General features: G+C 52.1%; 1 protein-coding gene across 5 annotated transcripts in view; it reads right to left on the bottom strand.

Moving 5' to 3' along the window:
- Positions 1–1,806: 1,806 nt before the first annotated feature.
- Positions 1,807–25,483, bottom strand: part of ACAP3 (ArfGAP with coiled-coil, ankyrin repeat and PH domains 3) — a 70,954-nt gene continuing 47,277 nt past the window's right edge. The window contains exons 11-25 of one of the 5 annotated variants that reach the window (XM_039563928.1): positions 21,214–21,326; positions 19,099–19,150; positions 18,240–18,340; positions 17,470–17,581; positions 17,172–17,380; positions 16,822–16,891; positions 16,611–16,705; positions 14,801–15,015; positions 13,740–13,847; positions 13,219–13,302; positions 10,956–11,048; positions 10,183–10,403; positions 9,960–10,069; positions 8,609–8,719; positions 1,807–7,567 (exon numbers count right to left, since the gene is read on the bottom strand). In XM_039563928.1, the coding sequence (XP_039419862.1) occupies positions 7,420–7,567; positions 8,609–8,719; positions 9,960–10,069; positions 10,183–10,403; positions 10,956–11,048; positions 13,219–13,302; positions 13,740–13,847; positions 14,801–15,015; positions 16,611–16,705; positions 16,822–16,891; positions 17,172–17,380; positions 17,470–17,581; positions 18,240–18,340; positions 19,099–19,150; positions 21,214–21,326 (1,842 nt within the window). In that variant the 3' untranslated portion in view covers positions 1,807–7,419. Of the gene's footprint in view, positions 7,568–8,608; positions 8,720–9,959; positions 10,070–10,182; positions 10,404–10,955; positions 11,058–13,218; positions 13,303–13,739; positions 13,848–14,800; positions 15,016–16,610; positions 16,706–16,821; positions 16,892–17,171; positions 17,381–17,469; positions 17,582–18,239; positions 18,341–19,098; positions 19,151–21,213; positions 21,327–25,483 lie in introns of all 5 variants that reach the window. The other 4 variants (XM_039563929.1, XM_039563931.1, XM_039563930.1 and 1 more) reach the window with 4 other exon arrangements.

Below are 25,483 nucleotides of genomic sequence, written 5' to 3'. Positions count from 1 at the left end.
ATTTTGTTTGATTTGCTTAATCCTGGCCTCAATGCCCCCCAAAAAATCACTGCATCATGGAATTTAATTCCAGGAGGAGCCAATTTGGGGGCAGAGCATCAAATGCTCTGCCCAGGCCCAGGGGGCAGGAGGTGATTTCTGGTCTCGTGGTCAGATTTGGCACAGGAGGGCTGGGAATTCAGGACAGGGATGGGGAAAATCTGCCACCTTTAGTGGGATAAAATGGATTCTGAGCTCGTGGAAGCACAACCAACCAGTCTGAGGTAGCTCAGAGCTCTCTGCACTGAGGGCAGGAACTAATTTTGAGTTTAGGAGACTCCTCTTTATTCCAGAACCTCCCCCAGCCTGCTGAGTTGGGCAATCAGCCCCCCAAATTCTGCTTTAGGGTCACCCCTGAGGGCTTGGGACATCAGCACCTGCCCCAAATGGAGCTTTTCCACCTGAGCTGGGCCCTTCCAGCAAAAATCCAGGCCCCAGAGGGAGTCAGTGACAAAACCCCACAGGAATGAACGCCAGGGGAGGGGATAAATCCAGAGCCAGGTCAAATCCGATTTTTCAGAGCTGCTTGGAGCAGGAACCAAACAAAACTCAAGGCCCAGGTGAAGGCACAGAGTTCAGGTGTCCCAGGACAGAACCTCCTGGGCAGGGATGGTTTGTGCTGCAATTCTGGGGGTAATTAAGCACCCTCATGCCATTAATGACGTCCCTAATTTCACATTTGAACTTTCTGGGGTAATTTTTACCTGGTGATGAACCCACAGGGGGAGAGAGAAGGGAGAGATCCCAGGAATTCGGTGTCCACCCTCACTCAGAGCTGCTGTGTCCCCTGGAGGCAGTAGGACAGGGAATTGCTGGGAGCTCCTGCTGATAAAATCACGGATAAATCCTAACAGGTCACTGATCTGTTAGAACTCCCATTTTAAGACTCCCACTGTTGTAATAAAAGAGCAGCCCCAGGTTTTTGAAGCTATTTAAGCATTGAATTCTTGTTAATTAAGGAAAAAGGGTCAATCTTTTTCTGCAATCCCATCTCAGCCTGCAGTGTGCACCTTGGGGTGGTGTTTGAGCTAAAATCTCCATTTTAGGCAGGAAAACACAGCAGTGAAATAAATGGGAAAGGGACAGTGGGAGCAGGGCAGGCATCCCCCACATCCCCTCACTATAAATTCATTGTAATATCACAGCTCTACTCCCATAAATGCCTAAAAAATGCTCCTGATTTCAGAATATTCACCTTATTTAACTCTTCCACTGAGCGAATGAGTCCCCCTGAATTAAATCATTGGGATCTATTAAAAAACCAGAGATTATTCCCCAAATCTCCCCTTCCTGCCCTTGTTCTCTGTGCTAAGCAGGACAGAAATCACAAGGCCAGGCCGGTCTTTTTTTCCTTCTTCTTTTATTTTTCTGCCACAGACACACAGGATGGGAGAACCCAGTGGGGAAGGATTGCCCTGTGTGGGGAAAAAAAAGGAGGATTTTTCCATGTAGTGCAAGGACAGAGCTCAGGATCCAGCACAGGAAGGGGTGTAATGGGGCAGGGGTGACCTGAGCCTGTCCCTTTTGTCCCAGCCTTCCTCCAGAGCAGCCTGGAGTCATCATCATCATCATCATCATCATCTTCACCACCAGAGAGTCATAGAAACCCCAGCAAAAAAAAATCAGAATATTTATGTGCCATTCAGTGCCCCACAGCTCAGCCTGGAAGGTGCAGAGGAGAAGGGAAACAGGTTAAAAAAGGGATTTTAGATCCAGTTAATCCAGGCAGCAAGGCAAGAAAGCCTCCAGCAATAAAAGCCAAGAAGGAAAGGGAAGGATTTATTCAGATTTTTATTAACAGTGCTTCAAGAGACCATAGAAGAGAAAGGAGGCGAGGGGGGAGGAAAAAAAGGCCGACAGCACAGCAAGAGCTTTGAAATTGTACAAAGGTAATTACAGAGAGAATATCTGGTTTTCCAGAGGTATGGGCAGCACAGGCTGTGTGGGGAGAAGGATTAAAAAACCTGGTACAAAGTGGCACCGAAAGCAGGAGGGTGAGGGAGGGGAGGGGGGAAGGGGTGACAGCGGCGTATTTACAGCGAGGGCAGAGCCCTCAGGGCTCCGGCCTGGCCAGGAAGGGCCTCTGGGCTGGCCACAAAGGATCTCTGACCTGGCCACAAAGGGTCCCTGGCCTGGCCACAAAGGGTCCCTGGCCTGGCCAAAGCATCTCTGACCTGGCCCAAGGGCCTCTGACCTCCCTGAAGGATCTCTGGCCTGGCCAAAGGATCTCTGGCCTGGCCAAAAAGGGCCTCTGGCCTGGCCCAAGGATCTCTGACCTGGCCAAAGCACCTCTGGCCTGGCCAAAGGATCTCTGACCTCCCCAAAGGATCTCTGGCCTGGCTAAAGCACCTCTGGCCTGGCCAAAAACAGCCTCTCCCTGTGGCCACAGGACCCGTCCCTGTCCGTGCTGTTGGCAAGGGAAGCTGTGGCAGCCCCTGGCCGGCCTGGCTCAGGTGGCCCCAGGTCGCTCCTGCTGTGCCACCTCTGGCAACAGGAAGATTTCCACCCAAACTGCTCCATCCTGGGAGCAAGGTCCCACCCCAGGTGTCCTCTCCTGCCATCCCCAGTCCTCCTTGTGCCTTGGGAAGCGCTTTGGCTACACTTCCCCCCTCATTCCCTCCCCATCCAGCTGCATTCCCCCTGGCACAGCCCCAATTCCCTGCGAGGCTGGGGATATGAGGGATATGAGCCCCATTCCTATGGAAACAGCACTCATCTGTTCTGGAATCTCCCCAAAAAATCCCCTTTTCCCCTCAGAAACCCCCTCTCCCTCAGCCCCTTGGTGCCCCGCCGCTGTCCCTGTGCCACCCCACACTCACTGGGGTTGGCACCAGCTCTCCCAGGGCTCAGTGTCACCTCCCAGCCCGTTCTGTCTTTGGTTGAAAGCAAAAATGCTCCGGGCAGTGAGGGACACGTGGCCAGGGGACAGCCCAGCACAGGGGACAGCCGTGGCCAGGGCCACTGGGCAGGAATTCAGTGCATTTCCTCAGGAGCTCCTGGGGTTTTCTTGCATAAATCATGGCCTTGTTTGCTGCTCTGAGATGTTCCTGATCTCTTGATTCCAAAATCCTCCCTCCAGTTCTCTCTTTGAAGCTGCAGCGTCATTAATTTGATGACCTCAAAGGGCTTTTCCAACCTTAATAATGCCATTTTATGCCCATCACAGCTCAGCTTGTCACACTTTATTTTTGTTAAAGGCATAAAATCTTCCAGCTCCACGTTTTTCCTTTAAAATACTCCAAGAAATTTCCCATCTCAGAGGCAGCAACACTGAAATAACCTGAGGCTTCCCTGGATTTCACTGGAGAGGGAGCACTGAGGGCGTTGCTTAAAAATCCAACAAGCTGAGCTCATCCCACCTGGAATGAGAGCCCAGAGATCCAAACCCAGAGACCCAAACCCAGACTGGATCCAAGTCCAGGCACTTAGTTACAGGGTTGGTCAAATAAAAGTGAGGATAGGGAGAGAAATATTCACCCAGATCCCCGAAAATTCCAAGGATGGAGGATCCTGGTGGCTGAGGAGGCTTTGGGCAGTGCCTGGCACTCTGCTTTCTACACAAAGGCAAATTCCTCCTGTTAAATGTGGTTAAAGTCCAGAGAAAACACTCACACACCCTTGGGGAAAAAAAAGGGAGAGTGAAAAACCAGCAATTTTGGGCAGCAAATATTCCAAGCAGGGTTGTACAACACAAATCCAGCTGCGTTTGAGGCAGGAAAACCAAGAAAATGTTCATTTTCTCATCTTCCCCGGAGCCTGGAAATGCATTTCCCTGGCTGGAAATGAATTTTCTGTGCACCTTCCCCACTCTCCCCTCCAAGGTTTGGAGCGCACACACCCCCCCCACACACTCCCCAAGCAAAAATAAAAATCAAAGAAACACAGAAAATAGGGAGAAGTGCCTCCTTAGCGTGTTTTTCCTGGAGAAATTTCAGTTGTAGGGACTGCAGGGTGTTCTCAAGTGTTGGGTTATATCTCAAATTAGAGGCATTTAATGCCTCATGATGAAAACAGAAAGGGGAGGGGGGAAGAAAGGAAAATTAGGGGAGGGAAAAAAAGGCAGGTTTGGAAAAATATTCCCTAGCAATGCTACAAAAAAAAAAAAAAATCCTGACATTAAATACAGACCAACTGTATTGAATAAAAATTGCACTAGTCCTCTGGGCACATCAATAAGAATAAATTAAATACTTAACAATTCCACTGATTAAAAAAGACAGCACAAAACCCATAACAAAAGAACATAAAACCCCCCAATACTGTCAGGTAGGAAAAGTGCACAAAGTTGCTTTATACATTGACTCTAAATAAAGTACCAATACATGTTAAATAGATCAATTGTCTTGCAAGACGCTGCTTTTTGCATCAATATTTACATTTTTTTTTCAACTTCATCTACTCCAGCAGTGAGGCTGAGCTTCCAGGGAGCAAACTGGCCAGGATTTCTGGCCAGAATTCCCAGAAAAAGTGAAATAAAACGACCCAAAAGTGGAAGCCACGGTTGTCCTTGGCTCACAGAAAGGATCAGTCGGGTTTCTAACTCCTCCTAAAAAGCTGGGAAAACCAATTGGGGTGTTTGAAGTTGCTGTACAGGTAAAAAAAAAAAACCACAATGACCGTGCTGAAATCCATGAGCAGAGCAGGACCATGGCAGTGGTGAAACTTCTACTTCACTCTCAAGAGCTTTGAAGTACCCTGAAAAGATTCCCAGCGTGGAAAGGGCACAACTCGAGGGGGAATCAGCACCAAAAAACCGCCCCAAGTGATGCAGATCAGCACAAAACGGGGTGCGATTGAAGAGGGAATCCCCTGCAGGAATCTCCCAGCTCCTAACCCGGGAAGAAGAGCAGGATCTTGGATCTGTGGAGCTCTCCAGGTGTCCCAGGGGGATGTGGGGGCTGTCCCTGGGCACAGCAGGGTCCTGCTGAAGGCAGACTCGGATTTGAGGGTGGATTTGGGAGCGGGAGCAGCAGCACTTCCAACCCCATCCCAGCCGTGCCAGGAGCAGCCAGGGCACTGCTCAGGGCTGGCTTTGAAACTTTTAAACGCTGGTTTTAAACTTTTAAACCGAGTGCAGCAGCAGCAGCAGGACAAAGAGGCCGGAATGCCAAGGAAGAGGTGACAAACGGGGCCGTGAAGGCAGCGCCCTGCTCGGGGCGGGGGGGGCATCGAAATCTGAGGTGATTTGGGTCAGAAAGAAGACAAAGCCCGAAGCAAAGGAGCGAAAGTGGAGCTCCAGGAGCTTCTGTCCCTGCCCAGGAGACACTGAGGGGGCAGCAGTGCTGGTGACACCTCCCAGGGGGCAGGAGGTGTTAAATCCAGGGAATGTTAAATGGAAAGTGAAGGAGACCCCGGAGCAGCCCTGCCACAGCTGGAATCCTGAGGGAGCCACAGTCAGAGCTACAATCTCTGCTCCCAGAGCTGTCCTCTGAATTCGGGGTTTATCCATCCCAGCTTCTCTGAAATGGAATTGCAGCAATTTCTGCTTCATCCCAGGGGTGTTCCCGAGGCGCTCCTGAGGGTGCCGGAGCTGGGCAGGGATGAACGGACCACGGGAGCTGCCCCTGCTCAGCCTCCACTTCCCACTCAGGAGAGTTCAGAGGGAGCACTGCCTGCTCCAAGACCACAGGAGATTTCCAGCCCAGGCACTGAACAGCCAAAAAGGGGGAATTTTCATTCCCCAGGATCAGTGGAAGGAGATTGTTCATGATTTAAGGAAGCACAGGAGGCCCTGGGGGCAGATTTTGCACTGCACCAGGACCATTCCAGACTCGCAGCAGACACTGAGAGCAGAGCTCAGCTCTGGGAATTGCTCATCCCAAAGCTCCAGTGGGAATCGAGATTGCACAGACAGGAAAGAGCAGCCTGGCTGCAGGAAAACCTGGGACAGCACCTTCCTAAGGAAGCAGGAATTCCCTCGAGCCAAGAGAGACCCAGTGAAGGCTCTTTGTTGTGTGGGAGGGCTGCTGGCTGAGCCCCTGAGGGTGAGCAGCTGTTCCCTCAATATCTGAGGACACAATTCCAGCCCCAGGAACAAATCCTGCCAAGGTTTCTGAGCAGGGCAGCGGCCAGGAAGCGAAAACATCAAGAATTCCAGAGTGGATGGGATGAGAAATGGGATTGTGGATCTGCCAATGGAGTGCAGAGAGTGGGGAACTCTGCCTGCGATTCTTTGTTTCCTTGGAGCCCCTCAAGATCCTGGGATGATCCATAAGGCACTGTGGCCTGACCCTGGAGCCCAGGCAGGGATGTCACCCCCGAGCCCTGACAACCTCTGGTGCCAGCTGCAGTTGGGGACGTTGGGGAAAGGCTCCTACAGGAGCCTCCAATCTCCAGACAGGGCTCCAGAGGTCCCCGTGCTCCCTAAGCCCTCCCAAGACGGGATGGGACAGCTCCAGACACACGAGACAGCAACAAAGTGCTCCAAGGAAAATTCCCTCACTCCAGCCAAAAACCTCGGGGAAAAAAAGGAGGGAAACACAAAATTCTGCTGCTCCCTGGAACTGGGGAGCTCCAAAGCCGCTGAGATGCTCCAGCATGCGGGGGGAGAGCACGGAGGGGACTCATGCAAGTGGAATTCTCCTCCACAGAAACCTGAAGGGAGCAGGGAACCGAGTGGAGTCAGATTGCACCGAGCAGCTGGAGCAGCTTCCCCTCCCTGCCCCGAGCCCATCGCCAGCGACAAGCTTCTCCCAGCTCCAGGGATCAGCGCTGCTGCTTCCAGGAATGCTGCAGGATGGCTGCTGGAAGCAGGGCAGCTATGGCTTTGAGCAGCCAAGCACCCAGGGCAGCAAACGAGGGGAGCATGGCTGGTTCAGTCCTGAGAGCAGTGAAAGGTGAGGAGCTCCCGATGCCACCCGCTCCGCTCGGAGCATCCCTGCCCCAAAACCAGCCCGGGAGGGCACCTCTGAGTTCTCCCAGGGGCACAGCAGGCTGAGGGCTCCACAATCCCTGCCCGAATTCCAAGCCAACTCTTCAGGGCCAGCTTCATCTGATCCTGGTGTTGGTGGCTCTCTCCTGGTCACTGAGGGCTTTTCCTTTTCTTCTCTTTTTTTCTTTTTTTTCCTTTTTTTTTTTTTCCAACTCTAAGCTCCTCTCCCACACTTCCCACACATTCCAGCCCACATGCCAAGGTCTGTGGTTATGCCCTGGGAGGCTCCTACTCCAAAAAAACATAAAAATCAACCATCCAGTAGTCAAGCATGAGAACTTAAAGCTCACAGGGAAGACCCCCTTGGCCTTCCTGCGGGCAGCTCAACCCGAGGGGTGCAGGCATCAACAACAGACCAATCTGCAAGGAAAACACCGAGATATCCAAGGATGGGGCTCTCCAGGGATTCAGCCCAGCTCCGGGGCAGCAGAGGGGATGGGGACTCGTCACTAACACTCGTCGATGTTAAGGCTGATGAACTCCTGGATGCATTTCCTGTACTGCAGCTCCGTGGGGCTGTTGCTGGGATATTGGCCCGGCTGCCCGAAGGGACCCTCTGCTTCCCGCATCTCCTCGTTCATCCGGGCCAGGCGCAGCCTGCGGCGGGACAAAGAGCACGGGGGGCAGGATTTGGTTATTCCTTCCCCTGCTGCTGGCATTTCCCAGTGTTTCCCAGTCCCCAGGCGGTGTTTCCCAGTGTTTCCCAGTTCCCAGGTGGTGTTCCCCAGTCCCCAGGCAGTGTTCCCCAGTGTTCCCCAGTCCCTAGGCAGTGTTTCCCAGTCTTTCCCAGCGTTTCCCAGTGTTTTCCAGCTCCCAGGTGGTGTTCCCCAGTCTCCAGGCAGTGTTTCCCAGTCCTCAGGCAGTGTTTCCCAGTCTTTCCCAGTTCCTGGGCAGTGTTTCCCAAGGTTTCCTGGTGTTTCCCAGTCCCCAGGCAGCGTTTCCCAGTCCCTAGGCAGTGTTCCCCAGTCTTTCCCAGCATTTCCCAGTGTTTCCCAGTCTCCAGGCAGTGTTTCCCAGTGTTTTCCAGTGTTTCCCAGTTCCCAGGTGGTGTTCCCCAGTCCCCAGGCAGTGTTTCCCAGTCCCCAGGCAGGGTTCCCCAGTCTTTCCCAGCATTTCCCAGTCTCCAGGCAGTGTTCCCCAGCATTTCCCAGTGTTTCCCAGTTCCCAGGTGGTGTTCCCCAGTCCCCAGGCAGTGTTTCCCAGTGTTTCCCAGTCCCTAGGCAGTGTTCCCCAGTCTTTCCCAGCATTTCCCAGTCTCCAGGCAGCGTTTCCCAGTCCCCAGGCAGTGTTCCCCAGTCTTTCCCAGCGTTTCCCAGTCCCCAGGCAGTGTTCCCCAGTCTTTCCCAGCGTTTCCCAGTCCTCAGGCAGTGCTGCCTGCTGTTTCCCAGTGCTTCCCAGTGTTTCCCAGTCCTCAGGCAGTGTTGCCTGCTGTTTCCCAGTGCTTCCCAGTGTTTCCCAGTCCTCAGGCAGTGTTGCCTGCTGTTTCCCAGTGCTTCCCAGTGTTTCCCAGTCCTCAGGCAGTGTTGCCTGCTGTTTCCCAGTGCTTCCCAGTGTTTCCCAGTCCTCAGGCAGTGCTGCCTGCTGTTTCCCAGTGCTTCCCGGTGTTTCCCGGCGCCTCCCAGCCCCGGCAGCACTCACAGGGTGACGATGTCGGCGTTGGCCGCGGTCACGGCGATGCTCAGCGGGTCCTGCCCGTCCCCATCCACGGCGTGCTGGTTGGCCCCACGCTTCAGGAACAGGCACACCTGCCTGCGGGGGCACAAAGGGCCCTCAGGGCAGGAATTCCAGCTCCAGAGGCACAGAATTCCAGGAGTCTCCACCTGAGTGTGTCCCGACTGTTCCCGCAGTGTCTCAGCAGGGACACTGAGGGATTCAACTGCTGTCCCAAAGTCAGGTTTGAACCTGCTGATCCCACATCCTCCTCTCCCTGAGCTTGCATCCAACCCTTGAGCAATTATCCATCCCATGATTCCATGGATTTGATTGTCTCAAGGATAATTGCCCTCATGATGGCACATAGGGGATAACCAGGCCCCTGCACCCCCATTCCTTTCTCTGCAGCGTTTCCTGATTTAGGCCAGCCTAAGTGAAGCTGTGCCTGCCAGTATTTGTAGAGTTTTGCCTTTATTTAGGGTAAATTCAGTGAGAAAAGAGAGAATCCCACACTGGTTTGGGTTGAAGGGATCCCAAAACTCATCTCATTCCATAGGCAAGGACACCTCCCACTACCCCAGCTTGCTCCAACCTGGCCTTGGGCACTTCCAGGGATAGGACACCCACAGCCTCTCTGGGAATTCCATCCCAGCCCCTCCCACCCACACAGGGAAGGATTTCATCCCAATATCCCACCTAACCCTGTGCCACATTCATTGATATGCTCTAAAAGCCATATTTTACAAATCAATTCCCTAAAACCCCCTCAGCCCTGGCTCTCTGGGCTGAGGGGATTATCCAACTCCGGGTTATCCAATTCTGGGTTATCCAGCTCCCTGGGTTATCCAACTCTGGGTTATCCAATTCTGGGTTATCCAGTTCTGGGTTATCCAATTCTGGGTTATCCAGCCCCCTGGGTTATCCAACTCTGGGTTATCCAATTCTGGGTTATCCACCCCCCTGGGTTATCCAGTTCTGGGTTATCCAATTCTGGGTTATCCAGCCCCCTGGGTTATCCAATTCTGGGTTATCCAATTCTGGGTTATCCAGCCCCCTGGGTTATCCAGTTCTGGGTTATCCAATTCTGGGTTATCCAGCCCCCTGGGTTATCCAACTCTGGGTTATCCAACTCTGGGTTATCCACCCCCCTGGGTTATCCAGTTCTGGGTTATCCAATTCTGGGTTATCCAATTCTGGGTTATCCAGCTCCCTGGGTTATCCAGCCCCCTGGGTTATCCAGCCCCCTGGGTTATCCAATTCTGGGTTATCCAGCTCCCTGGGTTATCCAATTCTGGGTTATCCAGCTCTGGATCCCATGCCAGGGATCCAGACTCACCCGGTGTGCCCCAGGTACGTGGCGTGGTGCAGGGGGGCCCGGCCCCGTGAGTCTCTTTGGTTGACATCTGCCCCGTTCTGCAGCAGGAATTCACAGGCTATCAAGGAGCCCTGGTGAGGGGGAAAAGGAATTTCCACATCAATTTATCCAGCAGGATGCACAGGCCGGACAATTCCTGTGCTCCAAACCAGAGCCAAGGCCTCACATTCCCAGCACAACGTACCCCCTTCACAGCCTGGATCAGAGGGGTTTTGTTCTCATCCTCGTCGTTCACCCAGTTGATCTCGGCCCCGTGGGCCAGAGCTTCTGCCATCAGGGGCAGGTTCCGGGCCTGAGCTGCCCTGTACATCAGCAGGCCGGGGTGCAGCTCCCTCAGATCCTCCAAATCCGACGCCTCCTGCTCGATCTCGGCTTCCCCGCTGCTCTCCTCCGACACCTCGCACTCTGCCAGGCAGGGAAGGGTGGGGAGAGATCAGCCCAAAGCTTCCCACTTCATTTTTTTATATCCCTGCTCACCCATCCTGCCTATGTGAAGCTGTGCCTGCCGTTATTTGGATAATTCTGCTTTGATTTAGGGTCAATTCAGTGAGAAAACAAAGAATCCCACACTGGTGTGGGTTGGAAGGGACCTAAAAGCTCATCTCATTCCATGGGCAGGGTCATCTTCCACTATCCCAGGTTGGTCTTGGACACTTCCAGGCATGAGGCAGCCACAGCTTTTCCAGGAAATCCATCCCAGGGCCTCCCCACTGTCACAGGGAAGGATTTAATCCCAAAATCCCATCTAACCCTCACAGGGAAGAACTCCCTCCCAAAACCCCATCCAACCCTCCCCTCTGGCAGGGCCCAAGTTGTTGCTACGATATACAAGCTCTGTTTTACAAATCAATTCCCCCGAACCCCCTCAGCCCTGCCTCTCTGTGTTATCCAACACTGCATCTCCATCCAAGAAGATCCCAGACCAATCCCTCACGCCCTTCCCCGTGTGCCACCCACCTTCCTCTGTCACGCTGTCCACCACGGAGCCGAACACCAGGATGTCGGTGCTGCCATCGGTGCTCCCTCCCAGGCCGCTGTCACTGCTCAGACCTGCGGGGCCAACAGGACACAAACCAAGGCCACTTTAACACCCAGGCCCCCCCAGAGCCAGGCCCAGCTGAGCCCACGGGGGGACAGGGCAGCGCAGGACGTCACACACACACTGCTGGCACAGGGACAGGGGCGCTGCCACCCCGCTCAGCCCCCAAGGAGAAGCTCTGCAAAGCCTCACGGTGGCCGTGTCCCCACACTGCCCTTCATGCAGGGATGCTCCAACACTGCCATGGCACTTGGGGGCTGTTGGGGACAGCCCCTGCTGCAATCCCTGAGGGATTGTGACGGAGACTGGAGCGGAGCAGCAGCAGAGACAGCTCGGCAGGAGGTCGGGTGGTGTCACGGGCAAATGAGGACACCCCTCTGCTTTCAGCACTGACCATCCCAGTTCCACTCTGGGATCTCTCAATTGTCACTGGGGCACTTTTTTGTTGATGTGGTTGGGCCAAATCACATCTTGAGCCAAACTCTTAAAGCTCACCCACCTTCCCAACATCTCTTCCCTTTCCCACAGAGCTTCCAACCTTCCCTGCTTGGCCACTGAATGCTACAAGAGCTGACTCCATCCAAGAAATCCATGGATCAAGGAATCCCAGACTGGTTTGGGTTGGAAGGGACCTTAAAGCTCATCCTGCTCCTAACCTGTGGGCAGGGACACCTTCCACTATCCCAGGTTGCTCCAAACCCATCCAACCTGGCCTTGGATGCTTCCAGAGATGGAAGTGAAGAGATGAAGCCACTTGTCCAGGGACACACACAAGGTGCCAGTGGCGGGGAAACTTCCTCAGCCCACACCCAAAATTGTCAGGAAAATGAAAGAAAGGAAGGAAGAAGCAATGCAGGAATTGCTCCTGCAGGAAGAAGGGTGGCACATCCCCTGTGCCCTGAGGGGTGGCACATCCCCTTTATCCTGAGGGGTGGCACATCCCCTGTGCCCTGAGGGGTGCCTGGCCAGCCTTGGGAACTCTCTCTGGATTCAGCTTCTTGCTGCTTTCACTGCAAGGCCTGGGAGTGTCCATCCCCCCAGAACTCCACAGGTTCAATCCCTATGCCCTGTCCTCAAACCACTGGGATTAGGAAGGAAAACAAGCCTGGAAAAGTGTTCCTAAGCCAGCTGAGTGCTCTGTGAAAGGAATAACAGCAGGAAGGGCTGCAAGAACCACAGAGCTGAGCCTGGAAAAGCACGGCAGAACCAGAAACCTGAATTTCAGAGGGTGTTGAACTCCCCAGAGCAAAATCCCAGATAAAAATCAGGCTCTCCATGAGTTCTCCCAAAATCATGGATCACGAGGAATCCTCCAGCACTGCTCAGCAGCCAGGGGAGGGAAGGAAGGCACAACAGGAAAGGTTTCAAGCAGCCCAGAGCACGAGTGGTTTTTTTTAGAGCTGCTGCAGATTTTTATAGAAAGCAAACCCACGGCCTGGGGAGGAAGGAAAACGTGACTGCAGCGAGGCCTCGTGGCTCTGCTCCACATTCCCAGCACAACAAGAAGGGAGGATCTGGCTCAGGGCACATGGATATGGATACATCACATTCCCAGCTCTGTTCTCAGGGATAAAGTTGCTATTTTCTTCTCCAGGAGCAAGACAAGGCTCGGAGGGATCTGAGGGACTCTGAAATCCTGCAATTCCCATGGTTTTTGTGGACTAAAAGCATGAAATTCCTTGAAACTGGAACAGCCCTTAAAGCCCTGATGCAGACAAGCACTAAAGCCCCTTTTTCCTTGATTTCAAGAGATAACGTGGACATGGAGGAAAGCCTGGGAGTTTCTGCTGTGCTGAACTCAGGGTTATAAATATTTATTGTAAATTCCTACAAGGACAAGCAACTGAGCCAGGAAATTCAGTAACTCCTGAGCTAAGGATGATAATGGAGCACAAAAACTCTGGGATGTGGAACACTGAAGAAATAAAATAAATAAAGTTCCTATCTGAGATCCAGGATTAGATCCTCTGAGGAATTTACTGAAAGGGAATGCTTTTATTTATTTATTTATTAAAGGGAATGCTGGAAAGCCTAGGAAGCATTTTGCCTGTGGAAAAACCTGCCCCAGCCAAAGGAGCTGGAATCCCTGACCAGAAATCCATCAGTGCCTCGGAATTTTGGGGTGGAACAAGTGAAATTTGGGTGTCTCTTTTGCTGCTGGCTGCCAGAGCGTCACCTTACCTCCGTCCAGGAGGGACCCAGCGGGACCCATCCCACTCCAAGGGCCACCTGCCAGCGGGTGCTGCAGAGAGATGTGGCTGGCACCTAGAGGAAGGTGGACGGGAATGTGAGGGGAGTTCATTGGCACAAACACAAAAATTTAAAAAAAAGAGGAAAAAAAAAAAAAAATTGTCCGCAGCGAGACTCGGCTAAGAAAAAAAATTTAAAAATAATAATTAAAAAAAAATATGGAAAGCCAAAATGAAAAGCAAAATTAAAAAAGAAAAAAGCCAATGGAATGTGAAGTTTGGGAGTAAAAGATGCTGGGGGGAAAAAAAAAAATCCCCAGAATGCCGAATGGCAGTGGGATATTAAAACAGGTGCAATAAAAGAGCAACAACGGGGCTGGAGTTTGTGCAACCAACTCCTCATCCCTCTGCTGGAATGTTTGGAATGTTCACCCTGTCCTGGCATAGCTGGCCTTGGCTCTGGGGCAGTGGGAGAGCTGGCAGGGAAGGGCAGGAGCTCTTGGTGGCACTTACTGCGAGGGCCGGAGCCAGCCCCGGTGTCGAAGTAGGAGAAGAGAGAGTCCAGCTCATCCGGGCAGAACAGGGAATCCCGGCGGAATTTCCTCTCCAGGGTGGCTGCTGCTGGACATGGGAAATTCGGAATTAATGCCGAGCAAAGGAGACAATTCCCCAGCTGTGCTTGCACATCCAGCACCACGCTTGTGGTTCCAGCACAAAACATCACGAATTGCTGACCAAAGTCATCCCAGAGCAGTCAGAACCTTCCTAAGGACCCAAAACATCACAAATTGCTGACCAAAGCCATCCCAGAGCAGCCAGAACCTTCCTAAGAACCCAAAACATCACAAATTGCTGACCAAAGCCATCCCAGAGCAGCCAGAACCTTCCTAAGAACCCAAAACATCACAAATTACTGACCAAAGTCATCCCAGAGCAGCCAGAGCCTTTCCTAGGAAACCAAAACATCACAAATTACTGACCAAAGTCATCCCAGAGCAGCCAGAACCTTTCCTAGGAAACCAAAACATCACAAATTGCTGACCAAACCCATCCCAGAGCACTGGGAGCAGCCAGAACCTTTCCTAGGAAACCAAAACATCACAAATTGCTGACCAAACCCATCCCAGAGCACTGGGAGCAGCCAGAACCTTTCCTAGGAAACCAAAATATCACAAATTGCTGGCCAAACCCATCCCAGAGCACCGGGAGCAGCCAGAACCCTTCCTGAGCAACGAAAACATCACAAATTGCTGGCCAAAGCCATCCCAGAGCAGCCAGAACCTTCCTAAGCACGGCCTCTCTTACAGAGATAAAACCAAAAGGATTTAAAGCTTATTAAAAAAACCAGGAATCACCAAAAAATGCCCAAAGCGAGCTTGGAGATCCCAGGGTCACCCTGGTGATCCCCTTCAGCCACAGGAACCCGGAAAACGTTAGGAAATGGCTTTAAAGGCTTTTCAAAGTCCGTTTGTGCAACACCATTTTTGCCCGGAGCTCTGACAGGTCCTGGAAGGGAACGCGGCCGCGCCGGGGGCACTGGCAGGGATCCGGGGACACAAGGAGGGGGTGCCCACCTGAGGACAGCATGGCTGGGGAGGCATTCCCAGTTTCCTGGCGGTACTTCCTGCGGGCTGTGGGGGCTCTGGAGCCGCTGTTGTGCCTCTGGCACTTCTTGACGCACCAGCGCCGTGGCTTCCGCTCGCTCTCGGCCAGCGCCTCCCCGCCCGGCAGCTTCTTCAGGAATTTCTTCTCCACGTATTTCACCTTGATCCAGGCCTCCTTGTCCTGCCTGAGGGAGGGACAGCGCAGAGATGAGCACGCACACCCAGAGGATCTGCCATGAGGGGATGGAGCTGCTGCTCAGGGGCGTTTTGTGCACCTGAGGCCTCAAATTCCTGTTTCTCCAACTTGAAAATGTCTCCTGTTTCAAGGCACAGCTGAGGAGGGCAGGCAGTGGTTGAGAGTGGAATGAAATTCAGCTCCAGGCACCACCACGAGCTTTAGGTGTTTGAGAGGTCTCAGGGCAGGGGTAAATCCTGCAATTCCTGGTTCCCAAGCAGATTCCAGTGCCCCACTGACCTCCATCCAGGAGTCCAGCTCAGGTGAGTGAGGCATTTGGAGCCCTCTGAACCTGCTTTTCCATGGATTTGGGGGCACTGGGGTTGCTCTGTGGCTTTCCCTAGGCCCTGTGTGTGCCCCCAGCCTCACCTGGAGCTCCCTGAGCCTGCTTTTCCACGGATTTTGGGCCACAGCTCACCTGGAGCTCCCTGAGCCTGCTTTTCCATGGATTTTGGAGCACAGCTCACCTGGAGCTCCCTGAGCCTGCTTTTCCACGGATTTTGGGCCACAGCTCACCTGGAGCTCCCTGAGCCTGCTTTTCCATGGATTTTAGGCCACAGCTCACCTGGAGCTCCCTGAGCCTGCTTTTCCACGGATTTTGGGCCACAGCTCACTTGGAGCTCCCTGAGCCTGCTTTTCCATGGATTTTGGAGCACAGCTCACCTGGAGCTCCCTGAGCCTGCTTTTCCACGGATTTTGGGCCACAGCTCACCTGGAGCTCCCTGAGCCTGCTTTTCCATGGATTTTGGGCCACAGCTCACCTGGAGCTCCCTGAGCCTGCTTTTCCATGGATTTTGGAGCACAGCTCACCTGGAGCTCCCTGAGCCTGCTTTTCCACGGATTTTGGAGCACAGCTCACCTGGAGCTCCCTGAGCCTGCTTTTCCACGGATTTTGGGCCACAGCTCACCTGGAGCTCCCTGAGCCTGCTTTTCCATGGATTTTAGGCCACAGCTCACCTGGAGCTCCCTGAGCCTGCTTTTCCATGGATTTTAGGCCACAGCTCACCTGGAGCTCCCTGAGCCTGCTTTTCCACGGATTTTGGGCCACAGCTCACTTGGAGCTCCCTGAGCCTGCTTTTCCATGGATTTTGGAGCACAGCTCACCTGGAGCTCCCTGAGCCTGCTTTTCCACGGATTTTGGGCCACAGCTCACCTGGAGCTCCCTGAGCCTGCTTTTCCATGGATTTTAGGCCACAGCTCACCTGGAGCTCCCTGAGCCTGCTTTTCCACGGATTTTAGGCCACAGCTCACCTGGAGCTCCCCGAGCCTGCTTTTCCATGGATTTTAGGCCACAGCTCACCTGGAGCTCCCCGAGCCTGCTTTTCCACGGATTTTAGGCCACAGCTCACCTGGAGCTCCCTGAGCCTGCTTTTCCACGGATTTTGGGCCACAGCTCACCTGGAGCTCCCTGAGCCTGCTTTTCCATGGATTTTGGAGCACAGCTCACCTGGAGCTCCCTGAGCCTGCTTTTCCATGGATTTTAGGCCACAGCTCACCTGGAGCTCCCTGAGCCTGCTTTTCCATGGATTTTGGGCCACAGCTCACCTGGAGCTCCCTGCTGTTGGTTTCTTCAGCCCCAGCTCCTCACATTGCGCCTCGTAAATCTGGTTCATGGTGCTGTTGCCCAGCTCACACATCAGCTGCAAGTCAAATTCAGGGAGGGAATTAAATGAAACCCTCAGGGGAGGGGTTCCCTCTTTCCAGGGAACCCCTCCATTCCCACATTTCTCCCTGGCTGGTAAAGTCCAGCACTCACTTTCAGCAGCTCTGGCTCCCAGGAATCCAGCGTGAGAGACCGGACCTTGGAGCAGTGAACACCCAGGCTCCTGTTGAGCCAACAGGAAGGAAATCCCAATTATTCCAATGCCATAAAAACCAGAACTTCTCTTAATCAGCTGCAATTCCAGCTCCACCACATTTCCCGGGATCCTGCAGCCAATCCCTGGCCATTTTTCCATGGGATCCTGCAGTCCATCCATGGCTATTTTTCCTATTGAACCTTTTAGTCCATCCCTGACCATTTTCCCTGGGAGTCTCCAGCCCATCCCTGCCCATTTTCCCTGGAATCCTGCAGCCTGGCAGCACGGATCCCACAGCCCCTGGCACCTGTGGATCCCGGAGCACTCGATGCACAGCAGGATGCCCAGGTTGATGCTGGCCCAGCGAGGGTCTGGCTGCCCACAGTCACAGCACTGCTCATTCCCAGGAATGCTCTGCACTCTCTGCAGGATGGTTTCCCCTTTCCCGCCGCGCTCCCGGGAATCCGTGGCGGAGTCGATGCTGCTGGTGGAGGGGGAGGCTGTTCTGTCCAGCCTCTGAAGGGAAAAGCAAAAAAATCAGGATATTAACACCTGTAACACACCTGGAGAGGAATAACCCAGGTTTTCCATGGATCCTCCCTCACCTCGATGTAGTAGCTGTCAGGGCTCTCCCGGTAAGCCGAGGCAATGCTGGCTTGGACAGCCTGGATCCAGGCCTGGCGCAGCTTCTCCGAGTCAGCCTGCAGCATGCAGCTCCTGGAAAAGCAGGGATGGGGTGGCAGGAGCCAAAGGCCAGCAGGGATATTTTGGGTGAGGTTGTTCCTCTTCATCCTCAGCAGTAGGGTAAAAATTAACCCTACGAGGTTGGGGTGTTCCCTCTCCGAAGCTTCCAGGCACCAAATTAACCCCACAAGGTTGGACAGCCAGAGGTGTTCCCACTCCAAACCTTCCAGTGAAAAATTAATCCTACAAGCTTGGGGTGTTCCCACTCCAAACCCTTCAGGCACTAATTAACCCTACAAGCTTGGGGTGTTCCCATTCCAAACCTTTCAGGCACTAATTAACCCTACAAGCTTGGGGTGTTTCCTCTCCAAAGCTTCCAGGCAAAAAATTAATCCTAAAAGCTTGGATAGCCAGGGGTGTTCCCTCTCCAAATCTCCAGGCAGGTCTGGAAGCTGTTTCTAAAAGCTGGGAATGATATAATTGGGAATTATATATATTAAGTATCAATTATAAACATAAATAATATAAAGGCATATATTATATAAATAATATCTATAATTATCCACTCAGATCCAGCTTAAAGTGATGTCTGAGGAAATTCCCAGGGATTCTGGCATCTCCCAGCCAAAATTTAACAGCCCAGGGCAGCCTCTGCTCCAATCTCATCTCTCACAGGGAGCCCCAAACTCACTTGGTGGGGGACACGACCTCAAAGCAGAACCTCCTCTCGATGTCCTCGCAGGGTTTGACCGTGCAGAGCCTCAGGTCCTCCACCACCACCGTGAGGACGTCCTGGGGGGGCACAGGGGGGCTTTGAGGGGCTTTGAGGGCGCCCTGGGTGTGGGGCACAATTGGGAAACTCCTGCCCAAGCCCTCGAAATTCCCTCCTGCCCAAAACCTCCAAACTCACTCCCAAATCCTCCAAAATTCTGCCCAAACCCTCCAAATTCCCTCCTGTCCAAAACCTCCAAACTCACTCCCAAATCCTCCGAACTCCTTCCTGCCCAAACCCTCCAAAATTCTTCCCAAACCCCTCCAGCTCCTGCCCAAACCCCCCAAACTCCTGCCCAAACCCCTCCAACTCCTGCTCAAAGCCCCCAAACTCCTGCCCAAACCCCTCCAACTCCTGCCCAAACCCCTCCAACTCCTCCCCAAACCCCCCAAACTCCTGCTCAAACCCCCCAAACTCCTGCCCAAGCCGAGTGTGGAGAGAGCAGAGCCAGCTCCCCCCCAGGTAACTCCAGGGCCATGGGAATGGGTTTTATGGAAATTTGTGTGGGATCACACACACAAAGATCAGATTTGCTGGGGAACCTCCCCAGCTCCCTGCACTGAGCAGGAAGATTGAATCTAAATAAATATTTATTTAACAAACACCATTTGCTGCCACTTTTCTGACCCTGGAGCTCACTTGTGGCCTCGCTGTCCCTCTGATCCAAATCCCTGCTCCTGTCACCCCACTGCCAGCAGGAATCCCCAGCCAAGCAGCTGGTTAATGAAGCAGTTGGTTAATTAACCACTTGGTTAATCCCTGGGGCAGCCTCACTGACCTTTAGCTTCTTCTGGTAGACCAGCTGGCTGTTCTGGATGGAAAACCACCTCCTGAGGAGGGACAGATACACGGACAGGCATCAGGACATGAAAAGAGGGGGATTTTCCCATTTATATCTCCATTAAAAATCCTGTCATTCATTTATTCATTTATTTAGCAACCTGATCATCTTCAGGGGAAGCAAAGGAAGCCGTGGCCACCATTCCCACCAGGAAGAAAATGCTGGAATGCCTGAGTGTAAAGAGTCAGAGGGTTGCAGCAGGGTGTTTTTCATGTATGACACACACTGCTGGCAAAAAAAAAAAAAATCAGGGAAAATGAGGTAAAACAGAATTCTCTGCCTTTTGTCACGGCTGAAATATCAAACAGATAAAAGGCAACAAAAGGATTTGGGAAAAATGGGGAAATCCAGGTGACTGGAGGCTGTCCCATCCACGTGGGAGCTGCCTTGGATGAGCTGAGTAGGTTCAGTGTCGCTCTGAGTGCTGTGGCAGCAGCAGGCTCTGCTCAGCTCCTCGTGGGGCCATTCCAAGTCGGGATATTTTGGGATTCTGGGAGGATTTTGCTGCTCCAGGGAGAGGGAGGTGCTGAGCACAGCGAGGAGGTGACGAGTGGGCTCCAGGAGCTGGGAATAGCTGGGAATAGCTGGGAATAGCTGGGTGTGGGTGGGAATAGAGACAGGGACAGAGCTGTGGGGAGGCTGCTGCTTGCATGTGACTGGGATGGGGGAGGATTCCAGGAAGAAAACTGGGATTTAGGAGCAGGGAAAAAACGTGGAGCCCTTGAGGCTGACATTATTCAAAGGTCAGGGAAAGCAGGATGCCTTGGAGGGTGGTGCTCCCTCTGGGATAGGCACCCTTTGGAGCAATCCATAAATTCACAGGGAATTTCTAGGAGAGAGGAACAATTTCAGGCAAATCCTAATGCCAAGACCTTGGCATTAACCCGGCACTTTTTGGGATGACATCCTGCTCCACACGTGGGAGCAGCTATGGATCAAGGCTGGATCAAGGAAAACAGCGAGCAGGAAATCCTGAAAGGTTGATAAAAACTCAGCCCAGACCGAGCAGGAAATCCTGAAAGGTTGATAAAAACTCAGCCCAGATGCCTCCCCACAGCTCTGAACTCCAACAGGGCCCTGGAGCTGCTCCCTCCTTCCAGGGGAGCCTGAGGGACAAGGAATGATGCTGAATTTGCCTGGAATCTCCTCAGCACCAGGGGAAGCTTCAAAGAGAAGGAATTCTTATCCAACCCCTTCAGCAATCTCTAATTGCAAGCCTTTTTTCCCATGCAAATAAAAGCAGTTTCTGTGCATACCATACACAGTTCATTGAAGCATTTAGTTAATTAATTAATTTTATTTATTTATTCCAAAGCCTCAGCACAGCCCAGCCTTGCTGTATTTATCCCATGGCCAAGGAAAAGATCCCTGATTATTGTCTCATTCCCTGTTATGTGAGAGGAGGGAATGTGGGTCAAGCCAGCATCGATCCCAGGCATCAGAAATTCCCTGGAAGGGCTGGAATCCTTTGGCACAACCATTCCTGACCCTCTCAGGGAACACCAAACACACAAATGTCGAGCAGGGGTGGAACCTGAAACCTCTGCTCCCACTTTTCTACACCTCTGGCAGCTCCAGAGGCTCTCTTGGCTGGAGCAGGAGGCAGAGGAGCCAGGGAGCTCCCAGATGGAATATTTGTAAATTATTAAGGGCAGGGTCAGGGCACTGAAAGCCATTTCTGGGAGCACAGATGGTATTTGCACTCTCACATCTCCCCATCCCAGAATGGACAGGTTGGATCCCCCTGAAACATTCCCTGTGTTGGGATATTTCTCTAAATTGTTATGAATGCACTTTAAATTCTCTTAATTGTTATAAATCCACAGCTTTTCTGTGAACTGCATTGGGCCCTCTCTTCCCTGGGAGGATCCTGGTCATTTTTCCATTGTAAAAAGCACTAAAAATGCAGAAACTCTCAAATTTTAACGGCTTTAATTATTCATCTTTTAACTGATTAGCTCAGAATCCCTCCAGGGATCTCCCTAGACAGGAAGTGTGTTCCTGTGCAGAGTCTGAGCCCAAAGATCAGATGGAATTGGAGTTTTTCCTCACCTGTTCCATGTTTTGAAGGCGTTGCTGGCTCTCTTGAAGAGGTACCCTTCCATCACCACCCCGTTGGGGGCATCCACGTTGAACTCCACCTTGGAGTCATCGTAGGAGAAGTCCTGGAAAAAGGAAACAGACTCAGACTCTGGCAGGACAGGGCTGAATTGCTGGGATTGTGGTGGAGGTGGTTTAACAAAACATCAAAAAGAGACAAATCTGCCAAAATCCCGAGAGCTGTCAGTCCCTGTGCCTCAGTGAGGTGCAAACATGGATTATCCCCATTCCAGCAAACTTATTTATCCCTGGTTTTGCAGGAAATTGCTGGACATGCTGCATTTCCCTCCCCTGGCAGCTGATAAGGAGAAAAAGCAGGGAGTTTATCAGCAGGAGTGCTGAAAATTCCCAACATTTGGGTCAGGCTGAGGTGGGAAATGAAGCCAGGAGTGCTTTTCACTGGCATGGGGCTGCTGCCACCCCTGTGCCCTGCAAGGAGGCAGGATGACCCCAATCCCAAACCCAGGGAAAAGGAGTGAACTCCAGAGGGGCAGAGCCACCAACCCCATTCCTGAGCTGTCCTCAGATGCCACCTCCCTGTGCTGTGCCACCCATCAGAGCCCATTTTGTCACCCCAGCCCTCCTGGATTCTGACAGCTGCAGAGCAGGACACGGAGCAGAGGGAAGAGCAGCTGCTCTCCAGCACAGGATCCTCATCCCTGGGCGATTTTCTGCCTCATTCCCAAGAGAAAATAGGTCAGGAAAGCGAAACCACTTCTCTACCCCGGGGCACGCTGTCTCTGCTCGCTGATTCCATCCTCTCTCTCCAGCACAAATATTCCAAGGGTTCCAAGACCCTTTAAAGGCCTTTCCTGCTTGGCATCAGCCCCTGCAGATGCTCTGTTGCCTGGCAACAGGCACTGGGCTCTCATTAGGATGAGTTATTTCCACAAACGTGCCTGGGAGGTGTCGTGACAAGAATCATGCTGATCCAGGAGGAGCAGATCCAACGGGACAGGAGGGAGGAAATCCTTGGAAAGGCAGCAGGATGCTCAGTTAGATGCTGGGAAGTGCTGCAAGGCACCCACTTAAAGGAGTTTCTGCTCAGCCCCAAATTTTCCTGCCATGAGAGGGTGAATCCCTCTCAGCTCTTGCACCTCCACGCTGCAAAGGCCAGAGGGGATTTTATTCTGATTCGTGGATGTTTGATTTTTGTGGGGCTGCTCTGAAGTGACAATTCTGTGCATTTGATGGGAACCTGCAGTGATTTGTATCTGCACTGGTTTGGAAACAATGCAAGCAGCCTAAAAAGCTCAGCAAAAGCTCAACAAGGGTAAAACCCATCTCAAAAATGCCCATTTTTAAGGGCCATGCCTCACTTTGGGGAGCAGGATAAAGCAGGGGGAGGGTGTAAATCCAACCTCCTGCCTCCTTCAGTTGTCCCCATCCAGCAGAGTGGTGGAGAGGAGGATAAATCCCCAGGAGTGCAGGAGGAACAGATGGGCCACACACGTCACCAGTAAATCCAGTAAAAACCAGTGCAGTCAAGGCAGGTGGGAGTTTAACCTGGCTGAGCCTGAATTTGGAACACCTCTGCCCATGGAATGGCTGGAGCTGGGCAGCTCCAAAAGGAGGTGTTCCCTGCCTTTGGAAGAACTCTGAGCTGCACTTTTGGGACATTCCACCCCAAAACATACCCCAAAGATGACTCCATGAAGGTCCCCCAGGCCAAATTCTGATTGTATTTCAATGAAGGTACCTCAGGCCAAATTCTGCTCGTATTTCTGCTGCTTTAGGTCCTCCAGTGCCACCAAGAGAACTCCTGAGGGGCAGCCAAGGGCAGAGCAGTCCCCAGAGCTGGGAGGTGGATTTGGAAATCAGGGACAAATTAAGGGAGAAGGACCAGTCTGCCCAGTAGCCCGGGGATGTGGAGCCTCAGGGCCTCTTTGTTCCATCCCAGTGCTGGGAGCACCTGGAATCTTTGCTACAAAGCCACAGGGAGTGTTGAGACACAAATGAGGGGAAAGGGGAGAGAAAAATCCAACTTTATCCCCGTGCTCAGGTGAATTTTCCTGTTCTCAGCCAGGCCAAGGCCTAAAGGGAGATGGACAGGAAAGGCTCAGGGAGCTGAAAGGTGAAACCACAGCAAGGGCAACTGGGGAAATTCCAGTTTAAACCGTGGGATTCCTATACCCAGCTCCTGCTGCAGCTCAGCCAGGGAATTTTCACGCCACAGCCACTGCAAAGAGGAAAAATCTCCGGAAAAAAAATTACAAGAATGTTTCTTGAGAGCTGATTCCATGGTTTGGACTCTGTCTGAGGAGATCATCCTGCCCAAGGTGGGGTGTGGGCACACAGATGTGTGAGGATAAACCCTCTGAAGTGCCAAACCTGCTTTTAATGTGTCCCTGGATCCATTTTATTCGTTGAAAAATTTGGATCCTGGCAATTCTTGGGAATAACAAAAGGGTCCTGGCTGGCACAGCAGCAGCTCTGCCTCCACTCCCAAGGGATGGATGTAGTGGAAAACCTTCTCCCTCTTTCTCCTTTCCCTTCTAATATTTATCCCTAAAATATAGCAATATTTTAATGCAGGATTTTAAGATTTTAATGCAGGATTTTAATAAAGAAACCTTTTCCTAAACTCTCCCCACACACTTTGGACACAGAGTTCAGACTGATTTATTCACTCTGCCTTTAGCCCCTCGTTGTCTCTGCAACAGAACAAATTCCTGACACAGAAAAGATTTCCTGGGATTGGGATCTGAGTGGATTTGGCTCCAACAGCACCAGCAGTGCCAGGTGGGATCACACCCTGCTCCAACAAACCTGACATCTTCCCAAATGAGACACCAGATCTCTGCTTCCCTTCCTCTCCCTGACTCCCAGGAAATCACTGGGATCCTGTCCCTGCTGCTGTCATCCCGAATTCCCACCCTGGGAGCTGAGATCCCTCCGGGAATGACCTCACCATGGTTTCCATGGGAGCAACAATGAAGGGACACATTCCCAGGGCCACATCCAGAGGGATGGGGGGGAAAAAAGGACATTAATGTGGATGCTTTCCAAGCAGCAAATGGGAATTAAAAACCCAGCACGGGCACAGATGGGCTCAGGAAGGAATTAAAAGGAAAAGAGATTTTAAAAAAGGAGAAAATCCTATTTGAAGGTGGCCTCCTGGCCCACCCAGGAAATTCCCTGTCCAGTTCCATGCTGGGAGCAGGGATTGCTTCCAGCCCAGCCCCAGATAAACTCCTCCAACTGCCCCTCTGGAATGAGCATTTTGTGCAAAAATCTTTCTTGTGCAAAGAAAACGAGTGATTAAATCAAAACCCCTCCAGTGAACAGATTTCATGTGGAGAGAGAAGCTGCCTGGAATCTTTGGGAGAGGGAATTTTCTAAGCAAGGAGCTTTCCATACCCTCTGGAGCAGGGAGGTCTCACTTAGAGGTTCATTCCTATCCCAAAAATCACAACCCCTGGCTGAAAACAGATCAAACCTCTCTCTAAAATACCAACAGCTCCTTAAAAGCCTTTAAAATAAATACAATCTCTGTGCCAGGAGTGATTCTCCCTGAAATTCCCTGAAAACCCACAGCGTTATTCCCTCCGTTACCCATTCCAGGTGGAAATAACGCTGAATAAAACCGAATTTTCTCTGCAATGATTTGATTTTTCCAGATAGAAAACCTCCCCAAGCCTCAGCAAGCACGGGCAGGGAATCATTTCAGTCCAGCTGCGTTTAGATATTCCAAGAAAAAATATTTCTTCTCACCAAACCTCCACATTATTTTATTCTTTTATCACTTTGTTTTCAATCAATGCCATTTAGGAGCAGCAACAACACAGGGAAAGCTTTCCCTCTTGGAAGACAAAGGCTTTTATCCCAAAGAATCCTCTTTAAGTGATCGATAACGCTCAGTATTGAGCAATGACATCATTTCCACCCTCACTGCATTATTTACACAGCACGGAAAAGAACTTCTCCCGGAGGCAAATCAGGAATTGTGCCCAGTTTGGCTGTTTGATTCCAAACAAAATAATTCCAGAGGAATATTCCCATTCCCTAAAGCTGCACACACCCCCCTCACACACACAAACAAACACCATTCACACGCTCTCTCCTGGTGCCTAAATTCCCTTTTTTTTTTTTTCTCCCTCTGGCTCTTTTCCTGGTGCATAAATTCCAAGCTTTTCTCTCTCTGGCTCTGTAAATTCCATGGACAATCCCAGCCCCAGCTGGAATTTGGGAATTTGCACCGGCAGCTCTCACTCCTCCCGGC

This window comes from Corvus cornix, chromosome 21 (genome assembly GCF_000738735.6).
Source record: "Corvus cornix cornix isolate S_Up_H32 chromosome 21, ASM73873v5, whole genome shotgun sequence".
Lineage (NCBI taxonomy): Eukaryota > Metazoa > Chordata > Aves > Passeriformes > Corvidae > Corvus > Corvus cornix.
Note: the sequence above shows the minus strand (reverse complement) of the source record. Positions and strands in the feature narration are given on the sequence as shown.